The sequence below is a fragment of the Chrysemys picta genome, chromosome 8, assembly GCF_011386835.1.
Source record: "Chrysemys picta bellii isolate R12L10 chromosome 8, ASM1138683v2, whole genome shotgun sequence".
Lineage (NCBI taxonomy): Eukaryota > Metazoa > Chordata > Testudines > Emydidae > Chrysemys > Chrysemys picta.
In genome coordinates, this window is record NC_088798.1 from 86,660,219 (window position 1) to 86,681,822 (window position 21,604).

Consider the following 21,604-nt stretch of genomic DNA (forward strand, 5'->3'; position numbering starts at 1 on the left):
GTGTCTCTTGGCTTGGGCGTAGTTTATTAAGCTTCCTCAATGGCCGGTGGCATGGCTTCCATGGCAGTCTCCACAGCCAGCGGGTCATCTGGCGGGTAGTCCAGGTCCCTTGGCTTTACCACCAGGGCACTGCAGGTACCTCTGCAAGAGCCAGCAGTGTACTCCCTTCCTCCTGCATCACCACCCTTAATTGGCCTGGGCTGCCTCCTTTTATCTGAGTTCTCCACTTGGAGCATGTGCAGCAGGGAATAGGGGGCGTGGCCTCCTGGGCTCACAATGATTGGTCTGCTCCTGGCGGCCCAATGCAGGGCTGGTAGATCCCATCACAACCTCCCCTTCCTGTGGGCCATACCCTGGTACGCCTACCCCTGGTCTTTTCTTTCTTCTCTCTCCATTCTCTCCCCTTCTTGTTTATATCCATGCTAAAAATTTTGCTTTTCCCTGTATTAACTCCTACCGTCTCTACTGGCTCCTGTTCCTAATTTCTCCTTTCAGCAGGAGACTTCATAATGCTCAGAATAAAGGGGATTCCATTTGTGATTCTGGGAGATTGAACTCTATGTACTTTCCCAGTTGAAATGAGTATTGTGAAAGCAGAGACGCTAAAATATTTCTGGTGGTTGACTTCTGTTTTAGTCTTAAGATTTGACATGTACAAGTGGCCAGCACCTGAGAGCTGGTTGGGAAAAAAGAAGGAAAATTCACAACATTTCACTTCTGTTTTTCATCCAAATTTTCCAACCAGCTCCAACTATTTGCATAATCATTTATTATTTATAATAGTACCCAAGATTGTGCTGGGAGCTTTAAAATAATGTAAGAAGGCACGATACTGCCCCAAAGAGCTTGCTAATGAAGGCCCAATGCTACAATCAATCCATGCAGCCAGAGCCCTGCATCCCTATTGAACTGCCCTGACTTTAAATGGGACTCCATGTAGTCATGAGGCTCTGCCTACACAGGTCACATTGCAGGGCTGGGGCCCAAGACAAACAACAGATGAGGGACGGGACAACAAATTCAAACATACACACACAGGAAGTGAGGTGATCTTGGCACACATCCTATAGGTTCATGAATTTTTATATTTCTTAAATGTTTTTATTACCCTTTCTCTCTCCCCTACCCAATTCCTCTATCTTCACAGCCCTGGTCTCCTTGCTTTTAAATGTCAAAGGTAAGTTGATGGCACAAGCTAAACATGGAAAATTAGCCTCTGAAATGACCTCTCATCTGTGGTCCTTGGTCCTATTTTAAAATATTTTCTTAAATGGTTTAATCCACTCTTACCCAGTTACTCTGACTCTCTCATCTTACTCTGGCTCCCAGCCATCCCCACCCCCCATTAAACAGCTCTTACTTGGTCAACAAAAACCCCTCTTCCCTGCCCGGTATCACCCTAAGATCCACTTCCCACATCCCTCCCCACCCCCAACAGATAATCTCCCAGTCTTGCGTCTCTGGACCAGGGAGCTTTCCAAGGTTCTTTAACTACAGCTCCAAGAGAACATTTGGGATGAGGAGACACAGTATACCCAGGGTCAGTGCAACTTTCCATGGTTCCCGCTGGCAAAATCTGATGCCAGTGTAGTGAAGACTACTATCTGGTGTGGGGCTCACTCCTGAAGTTGAGAACACTGAATGACTATGGAACTTCATTTTGCTGCCTACATCCCGGTTACACTAATTTATTTACTCCACCACTTTGAAGGAAATAACATTTTTATGCTTTCATGATTTGATAAGAAGAGTTTTAGATTTCCTTTTGTCATAATTCAAGGTGCCAGACGTTTTGCATTTTGCTCCAGTTCCTTACAATTGACACTTTTCTGCAATCATAGCATTTGGGGATGTCTCACACAACCATTTCACTTCCATTTTTATATTATCAGTAATTTAATTTTGTATTATAACCTTAGTGCAATGTACACCTAACATCTATTGATCCCAGGCAATGCTAAAAGGTATGTTTGTTAAAAGACATACAGGAATTCAGTACCTTAATGTTTCCTATCAGTTCTTTTCACTTATAAAATACAATCTGGGTCATGACCTGGGTTTTGCTCTTACATATACTATACTTTAACTCTGAGTATAATATACAGTTTGTCCTACAATGAACAAATCTGAGTTCCAATTACCAAAACTCTACATACAGAGGAAAGATAATTAACATCTACGCTTTGCTCCCCTATCCTTGCTTTCCTCCTGCAATTAAGTACAGTGAACACTGTATTAATGTTACTTATTCTCTAAACAATTTACCAGACCAAATTTATGCATAAGATTGGTCAGTTCAACTTTCAAACATAAAATGATAAAAAGAAAACCAAGTGGTAGAACGCATTGCAACTTTAATGTTCATATAAAATAAGACATGTTCTGACTTAAATTGAAATTCAGTAAAGTCTCATCTTAGAAAAGTTAGAGGTGGAAAAGACTTATTAAAACAGATCATCACAAACATTCGCCTGCAATGGCTGCAGGACATATTCAGTCCCCAAGACAAAGTACATATCAGATGGTAGGGAATGTGTCTGATATTAAATTCATAAAAACAGATTTAAAAAAATGTATTAAAGCTAATGTTTAAAATCAAATTTACACAAGTTAAAAAGGAAGGTACTGTACGTCTGGGGTCAGGCTTGAGTTATGAGAGATTACAAATATCTGTTACAAGGGTCACAAGATACATACATAGTACATAACCAGCATAGACCCAGATTGAGGTGCAGGAGTTTTTAAAGCGTCAGTGAATAGGTGATCTCGGGTATGCCACCCATAGAATGTATTTACAGTCCAAGTCAGTATTGGTGTAGTGAATAGGTACATGGGTAGGGTGCATCCCTTGGTTCGTCAGGGAAGGAAATATTATACTTCATCTTAGTGAAAAGGCCAAGAAAGAGGGGAACTGCACTTGTACAGGGGTGTGTGCGTGTATGTAAACACGATAGTGAGGAGAGGTATAAGGGTCTTGTCAGCATACCTTTGACTTATTACCCACAAGTGGTATAGCCCTGAATAAAGAAACAAAGGGGCGGATTCTCAACTGGTGTAAACTGGCATATCTCTAGCTCCATTAACTTCAATTGAGCTACACTGATTTATACCAACTGAGGATCTGGCCCAAAACTCTTATTTCACATCACAGCACAATATATTCTGTATATTCTATATATATTACAGGGAAAAAAAGATTGCTTTAGAGAATTAACATTTTATGGGGACTATCTTTTGCATCGCTTTAGTTGTGAAGCCGGGTGTTTTAGCTACCAAGAGTAAAAATGTAAAGAGATCAGAGGGAGTCATAACCTCTAAAAATTACCTACACTACCTTGTTTATACACAAAATTGTCATGCTTTTAAAGTCCAATATCTCAGGTCTTTCCAGAAGTCTGGCAATCTGGTGGTCTCCACTATGGTATAAAGTTTGCAGAATTATGAGATGCCAGACCTTAACCACATCAGTTGAGTAGGACTAACTCCTGCCAATCCAAGTGCTTGCACAAGTAGGTAGTCGATCCTCAGCTGTCTTGCATTCAAGATGGATTCAGGAAGGGACTATGCACCCAAGATCAGGCACTCTGTCTGACTCAAGACATAGAAAACCATTTGACTCAGGAAAGAAAGTTGGTGCAGCCCTTATTGACGTGATGTCAACCTATGACATTCTGTGGCACATCAGGCTGACTGACAAGCTGCTGTTGAAAATTATTCCATATTGGCCGAAGGTGTGATTCATCTGAGAAATGATTGTTAACCGAAGTTACATCCTGCAAGTGGGGCAGAAAATCAGTCACCTTAAACATCTCTGCAAAGGGCTTCCACAAGGGTCAATTTTGGTTCCCCTTTTTGTTCAATATGTAAACATATGACCTTCCTGGAACGTGGGCTGAGAAGTATGTGTATGCTGCTGATGTCTGTATTGCTGACACAGGAAACTATAGGATTGAAGTGAATTTCAGTCAAGGGATGGACATTTTGATCACTTATTTCCACTAATTCTTAGTGAAACCAAGACAGTTGCAACTACTTTCAATCTAAACAACAATCTTGCCAACTGACCCATCTTGATCTGTGCACAGGGATGGTTGCTGCCATTCCAACCAGTTGTCACTGCAAAAATTGTCAGGAGCAAAACTCAACCATAGCCTGATGTACTGCCTCACTTGAAAATGAGCATCTGAAAATAATATCTCTTCCTGTTCCACCTTGATACAAAAACTATCAGGAATCTCCTGGGGAGCAAATCCTACATCTGTAGTGACCCTCATGTTTGCTCTAGCTGAATAGTGATCTATGGTCTGGGGGTGCAGTCACCATACTCAGCTTGTCAACATGGAGCTGAATTTGGCCACTCATATTATTAGTGCAGCATAGACACCAACTTCTAGTTTTCCCCGGGGGTGCTCCACCCCAAGGCCCTGCCCTCACTCTGCCCCTTCCCCCGAGGCCTCGCCCTTGCCCCACCCCCTCCCCAAAGCCCCAGCCTCACTCTGCCTCTTCCTGTCTGCACTCCTTCCCCTCCCCAAGGCCCCTGCCCACACTCCGCTGCTCTCCAACCTCCCCCAACCCCTCCTGGAGTCGCCAAACAGCTGTTTGGCGGCGGCTGCTGATCAGCTGTTTGGTGGTGTGGCCAAACAGCTGTTTGGGGGTGCCCCCGATTAGCTCAACAGGCTACTGTGTGGATTGTCCAGAGTAGCCACAACTATGCACCTGACTGGCTGGGTTTCCTATTCATGTGACTGTGGGGCACATCTGGATGGCAGTTTATAATGCTTAGTCTCCCTTGATACCGATCTTATCTTCTGGATATGGAACCTGGACATCGAGCTCTGATGTCTGCATATGAGGAGGAGGTGGCCATCACAATGCAGTTTCTACATCAATAGAAAGGCCAACTTGCTTTAGGGCCTGATCCCAAGAGGTACAGTGCACCCTCAACTTCCACTGAAGTCAGTGTGAACATAGGGATCTTGTGCCCCTGGTTACTGTATGGTGTCATCAGGTTCTTAGATTTTAAAATAAACTTAAGTAGCTTCTGTTTTTGTAAAGTGTTTGTTTTTAGTTGCTTGTCCCTACATTATTTTTATATACAGTTTTGTATCACAGTTTTAAAATTGATATTTATAATAAATACATTCATAAACAAAATAGAAAAGTTTGTGTAAGGATGTCACTATTTTGAACTGTTATCTATTCAAATGCCAAAGCTGAGTACAAATGCTATCTACATTGCCGTATAGAACTATATTCACTTCTGTATATGTCTTGACTCCTTTGTTTCTAGCCCTGATGTCACATGATATTAGACTATAAATCTTTCCCTAATCCAGCACTGAATATTGCCAACCCTGGACCTTAGATCTTTCTTTTTATCTGATTCACATTTTATCGGGAAAGAAAGAAATATTTTAATAGCAGTTCAATATAATAGTAATATCAGAGAGCTGAAAATAACTTAGGAATTTGAAATGTCAGATGCGGTTCCAACGTAAATCCTTATGGGTGAGGACAAAAGTGCACAATCAATGCCTTTTACTACCAGACTGCAGGTTTTATCATGTGGTTGCAGAAAAAAAGAAATGCATATCATACATATATCTTAACAATACAGGATTAATTGTACAAATGAATGTCCACCACCTGCTTTGAGGGCCATTTTTCAAGTGCTTTGAAAGTGAAGCATCCCAGCTGTGAGAGAACAGATACCTTCGTTGGTTAACATAGCATCCATCATGCCCTAAAAAAATCCTATTTCTCAATCTTGAACAGCAAAAAAAAGGGGCATTGCAGTGTGACAAATTGCTAAAAATTTTTTTTACTCAAGCGTGATTATTTTTAGAATACATAAATAAGACATTTCAGAGCTCCTGAAAACTCTTCTAGCCTGTTAGCCTTGTAGCGTTCATATGTATGAATTCTCCTTATACCATAACTCCAACTGCCATAATAGAAAAGAGTCTCAGTCCTCTTAGCAAGCATATTACCTCTTTTTTCCCTACTCTGGCCCTTCAAAAATAATTTGAGTCTAATATTTTTCAGAGGAACCAAAACCAAATAAATACACAGATCTCATAAAAAGGCTTACTTTGTTGGGGATGACATTTGAGGGTTGTGGTGGTAGGCTGCTCAACCCTACCTATTTCCTATAAATATGATTTACTGTGAGAGTGTAGCAGACAGGTAGATCTGCATGTGTTGCCTGTGGAATGCACTAGACTGTGGTAAACTGGTATCTGTGTTACCTAAGGAATATTTTGAAGGGCAGGTGGAAGACATTTTGACCCCCTACAAGATTTGACTCTGATCCTTCCCACTCACTAACCTTCAATATATGAACTTTGATTGCATTTTTTTTAAACATACCTGCAGAATTTTGTTAAATGGATGCTGGGCTTTACATCTATGTCCCATGTATTCAGCTTTTCCTCCTTTGCATCCTTGCTCTTTCTTCGAGGTCTCCTAAACTGCACCCCTTCTCCCACATAGTATCTCTGCTTTTACAGTCTGCCTGCAATCAAGGCCAGTTTATTTGCACTCCAGGTCCATGCCCCTCCTCATGTGCACCCCCTTCCCATGCGCCTTCCTGTATCCCCTTGCCATTGTTTCCTCGGACAGCTGCACTCACTGCCTCTAATCCCTCTCCTCAACTGCACCCATTTCCCATACCATGCCACCTCAGTTGCACCCTCTTCCCATGCATCTTATTTGCTCGGGGGCTCTTCCCCGAGCTCCCACCCAGTCCTTCTCGCTCGTGCCCCAGTTGGTTTGGGGGAAGGAGCGAGGCTCCCCTCCCAGAAATCTGCCAAGAGCAACCCGTGCTACCGGGACCCACTGCCGGGATTCGCATGTTGCCTGGCGTCACGTGGACCTAGCCGGGTCTGGGGGCCACTCCAGTTTGGCTATAGCTGGCTGGCGCACGCTGCAGCCGCAGCTCTGCTATTCTCACTGCTGCACCTCCAGCCAGCCAGTGGGTTTGGTTTTTAAATGCAGTGCATGCCCAGGGAGGCCGGGGACTGTGCTCTGCCTCTTCACGCGGGGCTCAGCTACCTCTTGCTTCAGTTTATAAAATATATCCATACGTCTAAAAAAAATCCCTTGTCCAGGCGATCGGAGGGGTTTGTTTGTTTGGTGACCGTGATATGCATGCATGTGAAATGGCCTTTCACCAGGCAACGGGCTTTGGCTGTGGAGAAGGGGGGCATGAGGTTTTAAACCATTCCCCTTGGGGGGAGGGGGGATTTAGCAGGCCTGGAGTCGTTTGCTGTGAGTGGAATGACTAAACGTTTATTGAGGGGAAATCGGAGGCTTTCAAAGCGTCTCTTCCTTAGCCACGGTTCACATCTCTCTCTCTCTCTCTGTGCAACACTCACCCTTGTTGCCTTCCTCCTCCCTCCCTCGCTGCCTTCCTTCCCCTTGCAGCGAATTAAATATTGCTTTTGTGAATTGAGGAATTAAGTGGCTCTGCCTAATTCCCTTCCGTGTGCAATCCAGGCAAGGCGAGGACGCGTGCACACCCCAGATCCGTTCAATGAAGCAACACAGATCCACGGGTCCAAATGGGTATTTGGAGGAGGAGGAGGTGTAAAAGGAGCTACAGCAGCGGGCAGATTTGCAAGGAATAATTTAAGTCCTCTCTTCCCCCCCCCCTTCCCTCCTCCCTCTCTCTCTTCTGCTCAGGATTTAAATGTCACTCAAAACATCCTCAAATCAGTTTTCTGCTCGTCTCTGCTTTCTTCTGAAGCATTAATTCGGCCCAACACTGCATTTCAGCAGCTCTGGTGTTTTACTCAGAAAGGTAAGGAGGGTCTGTGAGTGGAAATGCACCGGGTATGGAATGGTCACTAAAAGCCCAGTTTTCTTTGCAGGGTATCCCGCTCCCCGACCCCATTCCGTAGCCAGGGCTAAATCTACCTGAGGAATTTGCATTCCCTGCTAAAGGGAAAAATAGCATGATCCCCTCCCCCCAGCCTCCCCACACTTGCCCATCCTTGCCAGCCATTGCTGTACGCTTTAGGAGCCACGCTAAAATACAATGGAAACATAAAAGGGAGACGTTCGTTGTAATTGCCACCCTTTTAATGTTATAAATAATCTCGAGAATTGCCTGGCTGGTAACGTCATAAAGCGAGTCCCTCTCTCCCCTCCCCAATTCCTCTGACCTAGGAACAGCTCCTGCCAGGAGAGTAGGAAACATCCGAATCCCTTCTTACAAGAACCTGGTTCGTCATCATTTCATTTTCCCCCAGGAAGATTACCATAGGCTCAACCCTCTCCCTCTCCCCCCTTCCCCCCGCCTTGCAAATCTAGGTCCCTTTTTCTGCCCCTCACCTTTCTCCACGTAGACTGATGTTTCCGGGGAGCGTAAAGTTAAGCTACCCCCCGCGTCTGCCTCTCGCACGGTATGCACGATTTGCATCCCCAGTTTCTTTTAAACCTCTTTTCCCCTCTGTTTCTGATCGGATCCTGCACATGCCCGCCCCCCTTTAAGCTGGGTTGCAAAACTGCTGTACCCTGCAACTCCTGAAACTTCCCTGCTTTCTGCAGTTTATATTAGATTGTAATATATTGACAAAAAGACAAAAAATACACTTGATCCTCCTGTGGGATGACTTTTTAAAAATAATGCATTTCCTTCTTCCCCTTTAATTTTTTTTTTTTTTTTTTGGGCAAGGAAATTTGCTCCATCTCCAGCAGCAACCACTGCTCCTTTTGATGTTGTGGTACGCCGTGCGCATGCGCCTCACATTAGAATTACTGCACTGGCCAGAATAAGTTGGATCTCTTCTCCTCTTCACTGAAACCCTAAATCATATCAAAAGCTAAAGGGATGTTGAGAGTCCGGAAAAGGGGCTACTTTGGGATTTGGTCATTCTTCTTAATAATAGCAATGGTGTGTGCACAGAGGTAAGTGAGCGAGACATCTCTTTTCCTTCACTTTGATTTGCCCTGTTTGCCACTGTTCCCCGAATGGGGAGATTGGATCTGAGAAATAAGAAATATGTATTATTGTTTTTTAGTGTCAATGACCCTAGCAATATGTCGCTGGTAAAAGAGACCGTGGATAGACTCCTGAAAGGCTATGACATTCGCCTGAGGCCAGATTTTGGAGGTAATTTGATTGCTTTTTGAATGAGAGCTGTTACATACCCAGGCTGTGTATCCTCTGTGTGTGTTTTTCAACGTGTTGTGGGTGCTGCTGCTTTTGGTGTGTATGTTGCCATTTTCTCAAGCTGACCCAAAGTTAAGACAATTGTTACTCAATTTTCTTAGCACTGGATGCTCTTAATGTGATCATTGAAATCTCCTGTATATTTGTAATTGGTCTCATTTGTGAGAGTGTGTGCGGATAACTTATTACCCCATAATTAAACCCTCGGTTAATTGGCTTTATTGAGATGCAAATCTCTTAAGTTTATCCAGCGTTTGTTCTAGTAAGCCTAATGTGTCTGTGACCACAGTTACTATTTTTGAGTACAAGATATGCTGTTAACTGATACAGAAAATGTCACTTAACCCAGTGTTTACTGCAACTTTGAACTAGTTGTGTGCGTGAATGTGTGTGTACTAATCCAGAAAGCAATCTTAAGAGCCGGGTATAAATCATTTGAATCTCAGGTGAGATTCTTTTTTCTCAGTTTGCATGTCGCATGTGTCGAGTAGAAAGAGTTAAAATGTGCAGTCCAATCTTTTCTCCCCCTCCCCCACGTACCTATTCGAACTGGTTCATACAATAATCGATTTGTGTGTGTCTATCTATATAGCCAGTGTCTATAGAGCCCCCGTTATTAACACGTGTGTGCATGTTACATAAAATGTCCCTACAGCTGACGGCGGAGGCAAAGGGTGAATAGTCTGCAAACGGAGGGTTTTCCAGGTATCAAAGGAGAGCCTGTTTTGTTGTTACCAACACTCGTGCCATATCGCCCTTTGATTAGTCTTGATAACTCTGGTAAGAATGAGTTAAGTTCTTAGAGATCACATTGCGGACCATCTCGTTGGTTTGCAGGTCCCCCAGTGGCTGTTGGCATGAACATAGACATTGCCAGCATAGACATGGTATCAGAAGTCAATATGGTGAGTATTTAGTTTTTTTACCCCCTCTCTCTCTCCTGAAGATTGTGGTAATAAGCTTGGGGGTTGGGGGAGAAATGTCTGATTATTTCTCATCTGGCTACATTGTGCAATGGCTGGTACTCCCCGACCGGTGATCAACCAACTGTACTCCCCATCCCCCACTCCACCCCCAAAATCTCCTGCTGTTCTTTGTGTGCATTGTAAACCTATTAAGGACTTGTTCTCCTCTTTGGCATTACAAGACACCGTCTTTGCCTATCTGCTACAGCAAATGTTACCAGTCCAAACCAGCATGCAGATTTTGGGGAGTGAAAAAAACCCCATGAAAATCTATGGATAAATGCATTTAATCAGAGGGGGGTTGGATTTAGGGATGCTCAGGTTTGTGCCTCCTGCCCTCGCCACCCCCACCCCCCCGGAAAAATCCAACAAATTAATAATCTGCAATATAGGCTATAAGGATTATTTTTATATTATGACTCACAACATGTTCAAAGCTTGTACGATTTATTGACAGTCTTACTGTTTAGTAGCTACCACTTCAGACGTACCGTAAGCGCTATTGAGCGGGCCCTTGAGTTTATAGTCAGTGGAACAACGTTAGTCTTGTTTTGCTTCATGCAAGAGCGCCCCCTGCTGACAACGGGGTTCCACTGCAGCCGAAAGACAAATTACAATACCCTTCAACTAAATCCCCGATGTGCTGTTCGTTCTTTAAAAGAGTTTAAATTTATTTTTTTTCTTTGCACTTTGTGCCTATTGGGGAGCGAAGGGACCCGCAAATGCTTCAGCTAGCAAGGCCACGTTGGACTGCCTGCAAATTATTTGATGCAATTACAAGACCTACATGCTTTTTCATGTGCCAGTCACTGAAAAGTGCTTAAATGTGCGGAGGAAGTTTGTGAACTGGGTAGAGAACTAGGTCTATTCCCAGCCAGATTTCCTTAATCTTGATCTTAAACTAAACTAGATATGGAACCACACTGTGCAGCTATCTCTTCTTTTATGGATGAGGTGATGGCCCATTAATACATAGTTCAAAAATATCACAAAGCATTGTGCTTTACATCAAAAATGTCTTTCAGATTATGTGGGTGGGAATTGAGTTCAAATGGAGGTTTTGCTTACAGACTTGTTTTTCTACCTAACTTTTTTTTTTATAAAGCGAGTTGCTTCACAAACAAACTATACACACAAAAATCAGCCCCAAATAAACATTTCACTTCATTATGTAAATCAAAGCTATTTCTGTGCTCTTCATTAATAGTCTATACTTAATAAAATGTTGAAGTTGCTGAAAAGATAATAAGAAGTTAACTAAATTATTAGTGTGTTTTGCTTCCATTATTTGGGGGTCTAATGAGCTGTTGAGAAAACAGCAGCATTCCTGAAACTAACGTCTGAGAAGGAGCTCTTCAGGGGTTAGACTGAACTTTCCTAGTAATGTTATGGACCAAATTCTGCAGTCTTAACCTTAATTTCAGTTTTATTTTGTTAAGGGAACTGGTTTGGGCCCTGAATGGTGACATACAGACATAAAACATTCTAGCAGTAAAGGCAACATGGTAAATGTGTATTAATGAAATGTATGTACTGGGAAGGAGATAAGTATCCTGTTTAAAAACTGATTGTCCAACATTGCTGGCACTTCTAACTATACATGCAAAATTATTTTTCAAAAAAGTTATATAAGTGCCACTTTGCACTATCTTGGCCTTTGTACCCATTAAAATATAATTTGCTTAATGGTTCAATCGTCTGATCTGAATTAATACGTTCCAAAAATGCTGTTCTGCCTGGGTAATGTTGTCCAGTGCACTGACATCCAATTGTGGTTTATTTTCATAACTGAAGGTGTTCTGTGACTTACAGAAAATGTTCCATAATATAAAATGGTAACCTTAGGATTATAAGAATATTAGCTTTGTTTTTGGAAGATTTGCTAGTTGAGTGCTTGGTCCTGCTGTCATTAGAGGCAATGGCAAAGCTCCCAATAACTTCACTAGGAGCAGAATCAGTTCCTAAGTATTAAGTTTTAAAGTAGCTGCCTAAAATACAATCTAAAAATCTTTACACTGAACTTCTAGTTTTGTTATCATGGGATACTTTGGTATGTTCTGTTCAGGAAGTTTAGGTGCTAAAGAAACAAAATTACATTTTATTTTAAGCAGCTTCTTTTTAATGAAATCTGGGTAGAAAAGATATGGCATATATAGAATCTTTATAAACATCCATTAGCCATTTGAGAGTGGTGAGTTTCACGTGCTAGTGCTGTGAACTAGAACTGTTAGGTTAGTGTTACATCCCAAAATCTCTGCAAAACTGGACATTGATGCCAAATCTTTTTTTCATTTAAGGGGGTGCAGAATCTGTTAAATAACTTACAGAAATTTGATCTCTGTTGAAAAAGGATAGTCACCTGTGTAATGTGGCACAGCACACATAAACTGAATATTGTTTTGAAAACTTTTTCTGTATGTGTCTTGAATATTTAAGTTTCTTTAATGAAAAATTTACTTTAGAAAAACAATGAAGTCTTTTAAGGACTTTGTTGGATAATTTGGCAAAATGGGCAGGCAGGTTTGTTGTAAAGAGATCTATATATTCAGTTTTACCAATCACAATTGGCTAAAAGTGTTATAGAGTGAATATTATATAACAGTATCTGAGCTTAAATAATTGGAACATGACTAATTTCATTCTTGAAACCACAAGTTTTTCTTCAGTATTTTTTTTTAGCTTTTAGTATGAGGACAAGGGTTTCCTAATCAACAATAGTAAGAATTATTTTCTCAACCTATTCACTGCAAAATAAGAAACACATAAGAATGTACTTACAGTACTCTATAAACCACAATGGATATATATCTTGATAGATTAACAGTGAATGAGCTTCTAGAAAGACAGGCATACAAGAAGAGAAGGAGAGAAATACATAACATATAGGGTCGTGTCTTGCTCCTCTTGAAGTAAGTGGGAGTTTTGGCCTTTGACAGAATTTCTTTGCAGCTCTCATTACTTCAGAAAGATTCTCATCTCATTTAGAGGTCCTTTTTCCTGCCTGTGGACCTTCTGCTGCTCATACTGAAGTCAATGGCAAAGTTCCCATTGACTTCAATTGAAGACAAACCATTGCCGATATGTGTTTATAGCTTGTACTAACTTTTTGCCTGCAAGGGAGACTATACAACCTGGGACATTAACATGAGACGATCACTGATAACTGCAATATGAACTTAGTTTAAGAGGCCCATCCTTTCCAACAGAAAGACACACACACACACTTCCATAGTCAGAAAGTTTTTCTATCATCACCATCCACAGTAAATCAGGCTTTGCAGTTGCCTTCAAAATAGCTACTCTTGTCGGTAACAGCATTAAAACTGGAAGCAATTCATTTACTTCTAACCTTTCCTAGTTAGAAAGTTGGAGATATATTCATAAGCTTAAATTATTTTTTCAAAACCTGTTGGTAAAGAGTATATATGTACTTGACTTTCCACCTCTGGGCTATACTGAATGAACATAAAGGGAAGTAGTGAGGCCTTCAGATACATTTGGGAGTTGATAGGTTTCATGTCTGAATTTGCTTTCAAGCTTCATATTTTGCACAGGAGTAAAATACTTCAGGTAATGTTTTTGTGCAACACAATAGTAACCATAGCTAATTTCATTGACTTCTTTGTGCTTTGAAGAGTTGAGAGTATGCTTTGTGCCAGTCATGCTGCAGCTTTCCTTAAAGGTTTCCTGGTGCAGGTGAAAGTTGAAAATAAACATGAAGAGGTGTAATAGCTACTTAAACCAAAATGGTTTTCCTGTCATAATGAATTCTGTGTTACATAAGACGAGCTGTATTGCAGTGAGCCTAATACAACATTCTCAAGAGAGTTTCCAGGTGTTTGTTACTATACTTGAATTTCCTTCTCAGCTTCCTTTTTCCCTAGTACTAATCAGACTCATTATAAAGATAATATCTCCAGAGGGCTTAATAGTCTATTTTTAAACAACTAATGCCAGCTGAGATGTCAGATTTCCAAATCTGCACCCTCTTGATTAATAACTGGAGCAGAGACTTTGACACTGACACAGCAGCTAAGATTCCTTCTCCCTCCCCCAATATTTCCATTATGTTTAGAAAACAAACTTTAACCTACACATTTGTTTGGTGGCAGAGAAGGAAATTTGGGATATATTTTTTCCTCTGAAGTCTTCACTGAGTGTCCTCTATAGCATATTCTGCATTTGTTCTGCTTGTTGACTTTCCATGGATGATATAGTGATCTCAGAGGAAACTATTGGACTGGAATTAGGTTCCAAATTTTGGTTTTTTTTTTTTAAATAGTTGGAAACAATTTGTGTGTGCGTGTGTGGCTCTTTTGGTATTCTGATACAGAATATCCTAAAAAGAGAAAGAAATGCTTGATATATTTTATCCCCCAAATTAGTTTTACTTTAAGTGATGTGTTCTATTTAATTTAATTATAGCTATTAATCCATGCTGAGGTGAGGAAGGTGGAATCTAAACAAGTGATTTGGTTCAAAATGTGCACTTGGACATAATTTTAAAGAGCAACAGTATTATGTAGATATTGGCATGTGGCTTTAGTACACATGCATGGAGCCAAATTAATACATTAGACTGGTTTGTCTTACTGGGAGTCGTCATGGTTGAGTGTATAATCCTTCCATCAAGAAGGAGTTACGGGATACAAAGGCAGTGTTAGTATATCAGGTTAAGATTCACTTCTTACAATCTGCTGAAGTTTTTACGACAGACCCTAACAGCATCTAAGCTCTGTAGAGAATTAAGTTTAATATTATATTGCAACTTCTGTACTCAAGGTGCCCCAGAGTTGGTTACTAAATGCAAAGTAAGATCCTGATAGATCAAGCTGTAGTGATCCCAGAACTGTGCTGTTGCACTTTTCTTGATAGGACAAAGCAGTACTCTGTTGGTGGACCTCGGGTTTTCAGTTTCCATCACTAGTCCATACTCACTGCCGTGTTCTCTTAAAATCTGCTACACTTCCTTGAGTTATCCCATGTAGGGTGTTATGAAAATAGTTTGATGAGGGTTTTCAGACTTCAGGTAGTCAGAAATTGCCTCTGGGTTTGTGAAGTGGGAGCAAGGCTGATGAAAGGGAGGTAAAGGGGAGCAATTGTACCAGGCCCCCCAAAAGGTCTATAATCTTTGTGCAAATAAAGTGAAATTGGACAGGGTGGGACCCCAGTGAACATGATGTACCGGAGCCCAAATTTCTCTCGATGGGCCTGGCAGGGAGACGGGCTAGGAGGGACCATTTGCTTGTTGGGGAAGGAGTGTGGTGGGTAACGCTGATAAGGGGAAAGGAGAAAGGTTGGAGCCAGAGGAACCAGAAAAGGGCAGAACAAAAGAGGTATAGAGCCCTGGTAAAGTAAAGAGAAGGAGAGGAAGAAAAGACAAATAGAGAAAGGGGAAAGACATAAAACATGAGGGGGAAAGGGGAGAGAGGGAGAGAGCAGGAGGGAAAGAGATGAAGAACATTGTGCCTGCTGGCAATAATCCCCTCTTATTGTTTATATACAGGAGATACTGGCAAGGGCAGGAGTAGTAGAGCATGGCCATTTCATATGCCTTGATATAGGGCATCTAAACATGAAAATTAAAGTCACATATTGGGAGGGCATCACTTTCTTGGTTTTATAATACAAGATTACTATTTGTTCATTACTGGTTTATTATTTCTGCAGTGACATGGGTGTGCATGGAGCTGTATGAACAAAAGACAATGGTCTTTTCCCAAAAAGCTTCTAGTCTGAGTCTTCTGTTGAAAATATTTCTGCAGATAGATTTAGAACTTTTGCACTCCCAAAATTATCCTGACTGCACACCCCGGCTGGTAGTGCATGGCTATATAGGTAAATGTAGCAACTCCTATGAATGCAGAAGTAGCTCCCAAACGTCTAGGATATGACAAACTGTCTTACTGAAAGAAGGAATTTTGGTCTGAATATTGAGATGATCCATTGCTCATTTTGAATAGTATAATGAATTATTTAATTTCCTGGAGAGTGCAGGGTTCAACAGACGGGACCTCAGTTTAGTATCTTGCGTGAAGGATTTGTGCAATGCCCTCTCCCAGGTCTATGGTATAAAAACCCAATAAGAGCTCAAATGATGGTAAAAGACTTGCATTCATGAGCACCTGGCTCAAAAGAGAGAGTGCTGCCCTTAGTATCATAGGCATGGGTTAAAATATATGAAGTAGATCTGTTTAATTTGCATATATTATCATGTGATTTTTTTTTTATTTAAAACACCTACATATGAATTGAGTTAAGCTTTAAAAATACATTTTTAACTGAGTACAGTACCAAATATGCATTCTTAATATTATGTATTTTATGTTCAAATAGTTCCTGGGAAATGGACACCTACTTCATTCAAATTAAAGCTGAGAGTGAGATGTATTTTATTTATAGGAAATGGTCACTTTGCATGTCTACATTTCCTGTAGTAGCTTTCTCCATTAACTGTTAACTCATTGGCTTATGTTATGTTTAGAGAACTCTGTGTGCTGGTACCAATCTTTGTCTGATTACCTGTAGCCACTCTCAAGCCCCTCTTTCTACCTTCAAATGGATGATATATTAGCTTCCACCTGTGTGCTCTTCCTCCCTACAATAGACAGGAAGCATTTGTTCCTTCAGCATTAGCAATCAAATCCAAATTATAGTTGTGGTTGAGTACTATACTATTTATTTAAGAAAGAGAGGCATGAAAGAGATAAAAATAAAGAAAAGTATTTAATGCAGAGGCAGTGACAGAGATGTGTGCTACTATGGGCTGGAAAAACATAAGTTACAAAGGTTAAAGGGTGGTAGCTATATTCTTTATGCTATTAGCAATGACCCACTTTATAAATGCTCTTTGGAACTGGCTGTCTTTTTGTGCTTCATCTGAATGTCAGTGTGTACCCTGCTTCCATGTAAAGCTTTTTTAAATAGTGAAGCCCTGACTTTTCTCCTTTCCTCCCCCACCCCACCCCAAAGACTACCTCCTAGCCACTTCTGAAGGTGTTCCCCTTTGACTTTCTAGGGTGTGTTGCTCTCAGCTTTGTGGCCCAGGCTAGCACTGAGTTTATTCACACAACTATTATTAGCACTTTAGCATGAGCCTGATTCTGTAGACCAGGCTCTGAGAGTCGTTGCTGTGTTTTGTTTCGTTTTTTGGGTTTTTTGCCATACCCATAGAGACTTGCACAGAGTTTCAGAAATAAACTTTAGTAAATGCCCATGACCTATACATCTTGAGTCCGTAGAAAGGCGCCTCTTACAGTGTCATCACCAGCTTCTATGTAAATGTATGGTTTTTGCACTGACCTTTATGGAAGAGAGTAAGTGCCCAGTTCAATGGCCTGATTTCAGTGGGAGATTTTCTTGCTCAAGGAGTAATGAATTGGACCCTACAGACCTGATTCTGCAATTTCTTTCATACATAGGGACAGCTGTGACCATTCATTGCTCCACTGAAGTCAGTGAGGCTCTGGGTGCAGCAGTCCATCTTGCGTGCAAGAAATTGCAGTATCCTGTGACTTAAGACATTTAAGTCAAGGATTTTTTGTAATATCTTTTTTCATTTTAAAACGGATGCAGCATTTCTATACAATTATCCTGATATCTTTTTCTTTGCTTTCCTTTAACAAATCAAACATACTGCATTGGACATCACTTTTTCTATGCTGCAATGTTTTAGTCTTTTTTTTCAGTAGAAGTAGTTTATTTTAAATTGATCACTTTGGATTTATTCTTCAGACCAATGGATAGTTGCCAGAAATTTAAAGCGATTGCCTTGAAGATGATCTATACAGCTGAGTTAATAATTACTGCCATCTTGTTTCCTGTTAGTACTTATCCATAAATATTTTAACTAATTTGGCTTCTGCCAGAGAAGAGAAGATGTATTTGTATTTACCATGTTTTATGGACAATGTCTTATAGTGCTAAATCGTGGGAAAGGACACTCTATCCATTTTGTTACCTGCTAGTACATGGCTTGCTGTATTTCATAATTTCGCTATTGGCAATCTCATAAAAATCTTTATCAATTAACTGTAGTGGAATGAACAATATTTTTATATCACGCTGTACAAACACGTCACTAACAGTTTTAAAGAGGTATCTGTGTTCGTGTTGGTGCCTCCGAGTGCTGCTAAAGTTAAAAGTCTATCAGTATTCCATGACAAAAGCCACCCTGTTTGTGCATGGTTTATAGTTTGTTTTTCAATATTCAACTGGGATGAAACTTGGCATGAAAAGGTCTCAGAGCAGATATGATGCTTGCTTGCCTGCCCCAGTGAGGCCAGTGGAACGGCTTGTGTGAATAAGGAGAGCAGGATATGGCCCCTTCTGACAAATCCATAAAAAGGGGATGTTTTTCTTTGTTTTTGTAACACCTCTTTAAAATAATGAAAAATTTCATCGTATTACATTTTAAGCAAACCTAAGCCCTTAAAAACAAAACATAATAAAATGCATGAGTTATTAATATTCAAAATTGACTACTGAGGATTCACAGAAACTTGTAATTAAAAAATGCATATTAATACGGTAATAGTGTCATGCCATGGACTGACAAAAAGATAAACAGCACAGAAGAAGCCTTTGTACTTTATTATAATTACTCTTCAATATGCATCTATGAGCATTCCCACCTCTCTCATTTTATTTTAAACAGCAGTATTACCAAACAAGAGAGATGCAACCGCTCGTGTAGAGATAATAGTGACCACTAAAATGATAATAAAACATTAAGGGAAATATTGTTTCCTCTGTGCAGATGATCATTTGGAGCGCTACCTGTGGCTAAGGGCCAGATTATCAAATGAAGGTGCCTAAATTGTATCTGCAACAAATATTTGCATGCTGTTTGTGCTGCATAGACATTATTTACATTTGCAAATGGCGAAGCTTGTTGAAATCAACGGGTAGACTCCTACTGGCTTTGGATTGGGCCCTAATTGCCAATCTAGGTACTCATTTGGGGGCCAGATTTTGGTTTTGTACATACAAATGTGTATGCTCATTATTGTCAGCCTTTACTGAAAATGTGGTATTATGGTCAAAATTCTGTTCTCAAAGACACAATTTCAGACACTTGACTAGGATGGCACAAGTCTGACTGGAAGCAGAATTTGTACATTAGGCTCATGCAGTTCAGAGGTAATGTTCTGAGTCTGAATCCTTTCTGTGTCGTCAGACATCGCTTGGGGCATGAACAAGGTTCTGCCATCCCTGTGTATCCTGGGATGCTCTTTACATGTCCTCTATGTTATATCCTATAAGTTTTCCCTCACTAAATATTGTTTGACAGAGTAATTCTTTTGGTCAGCCCCTTTTACATGTTCCTCCAGCAAAACAGCTATGGTAGTGGTGTCAGTCATGGAAGTGCAGCTGCACTTGTGTGAATTTGTCCTGTGAGATTTATCGTTTATATTGATCAAATAATTTGAAGACCCCTGACTCTATAACAGCCAAATTCTGCTCTCAGTGATATCTCTGTAGGAAAATCAGTGGAATCACTCTGAATTTACAGCAGTGTTGCTGAGAGAAGACTTGAGCCCTACTTGTTTTTAAAAACATGTTGGCTTTATTCTTTTGCAAAAAGATTAACACTGAATCTGAAAAGACACATAGCATGGAATATTGAGATGATCTGACAAATGCAAACTCAAAGGCATCTACGTTCTCTTACCTATATTTATTCATTTCCATAATTAATTAATGCCTCATATGTAAACAGCAGTTCAGATTTCCACACTGTCTTCCCCTCAGATAAGCTTCAGTGACACACCTGCTTTCAGTAGTGATTCAACTTAAAGACATTTAGATAGTAGCAGGAACAAGCCAGACAACAGAAGTTAAGCAAATGGCCATAATTGAAATGTGAAAAAAAAAAAAAGCTTTGTGTGCTAAGAAATGTTTTGGGATTTTTATCTTGAATTTTCTGGTTTGGGTTAGTTTGTCTGAAAACTGCAGCATCTTATGGGCCAAATTTTTAAAAGTGCTCATTGTGCAACATAGCCATTATTTCATTTGCAAATGTCTAAGGGCACGTCTTCACTACCCACTGGATCGGCGGATAGCAATCGATCTATTGGGGATCGACTCATCGCGTCTAGTGAAGACGCGATAAAATCGATCCCCGATGGCTCTGCCATCGACTCCGGAAATCCACTGTGGCAAGAGGCGGAAGCGGAGTCGACGGCGGCGCGGCAGCGGTCGACTCGCCACAGTCCTCACAGCCAGGTAAGTCGACCTAAAATACGCAACTTCAGCTACGCTATTCACGTAGCTGAAATTGTGTATCTTCGGTCGACCCCTTCGCCCCCCCCCCGTAGTGTAGACCTAGCCTAAGCCCATTGAAGTCAATGAAAAGACTCCTGCTGCCTGTGATTCAGGCCCTAATTGCACATCAAGCACCTAAATGAAGTGGCCATATTTTCAGAAGTTCTCAACATCCCACTGCAACCATTGTTATCAAAAACATAACTACATTGTTTTAAATGGGAACTCGCAGGTACCTAACACCCTTGAAAACTGGCCCACTTTAAGTGCCTGAATGGCATCTGAACTCTTTTGTAAACCTGTCTCCAATTCTGGATATTGCTTTTTTTGAAAATCTGACCCTTTAATTTTATTATGTATTAAATCTTTAATGGGAGTTTAAATTGTGAATTATTTAGTTGAGTCACAGACCCATTCTGGTCTACTGAGTAGTAAAATACACCTTTAGGCTATGTAAATGTTGTATTTAGGCCTTTAAAAAGGTATCTTTAAGATTAAATACATACTTCGTCACACCCATTTAGCCAAAGGAGTAAAATAGCTTGAAGTCTTTATGATCCATAAGGGTAAATATGTATTTTCATTTGCATAATACTTATTACCCAATAGTCCAAAAGTCTTTATGGTTCATTGTGTAATCCATAGTTATGTTCTCTTTTTACTGTGGATATTTTTGAATGAATCGATCTAGCGCCTTCAAAGGAGTTGTTGCAGACTATTGTGGATAGGGTGACCAGATGTCCCGATTTTATAGGGACAGTCCCGATTTTTGGGTCTTTTTCTTATATAGGTTTCTATTACCCCCCCCCCCACACACACCACCTGTCCCGATTTTTCACACTTGCTGTCTGGTCACCCTAATTGTGGAGATTCTTCCTATTTCAAGGACTATTGAAATAGGAGGTGCAATTGGCTCCCTTGGCGCTGTCACAGTGATTAGCGCTCATCTGTTTTTGGCACACGTGCACTGAAAACATCGATACAGTTTGAGTCCCAATTAGTTTCCATGTGCAGTAAATGGATTTTCCAAATAAAATATTTCAGAATTTGTTTCATTTTTTTTAAATTTCTGTTTTAAAATTATTTTATTCTTCTAGTTAAAAGATAGGGAGGAGGGAAACAGGACTAAATATGTTTATGCATGTCATATTTACAAATGAAATGTAACATATTGTAACTAACCCCATCACTGTTATAC

General features: G+C 40.6%; 1 protein-coding gene across 3 annotated transcripts in view; it reads left to right on the forward strand.

Moving 5' to 3' along the window:
• GABRB2 (gamma-aminobutyric acid type A receptor subunit beta2) overlaps positions 1-21,604 on the forward strand; it is a 271,600-nt gene that overhangs the window by 21,233 nt on the left and 228,763 nt on the right. For 2 of the 3 annotated variants that reach the window (XM_005297989.5, XM_005297987.5), the window contains exons 2-5: positions 7,684-7,801; positions 8,678-8,910; positions 9,024-9,115; positions 10,013-10,080. In XM_005297989.5, coding sequence (XP_005298046.1) covers positions 8,834-8,910; positions 9,024-9,115; positions 10,013-10,080 — 237 coding nt within the window. In that variant the 5' untranslated portion in view covers positions 7,684-7,801; positions 8,678-8,833. Of the gene's footprint in view, positions 1-7,484; positions 7,802-8,677; positions 8,911-9,023; positions 9,116-10,012; positions 10,081-21,604 lie in introns of those variants that run through there. The other variant, XM_005297991.5, reaches the window with a different exon arrangement.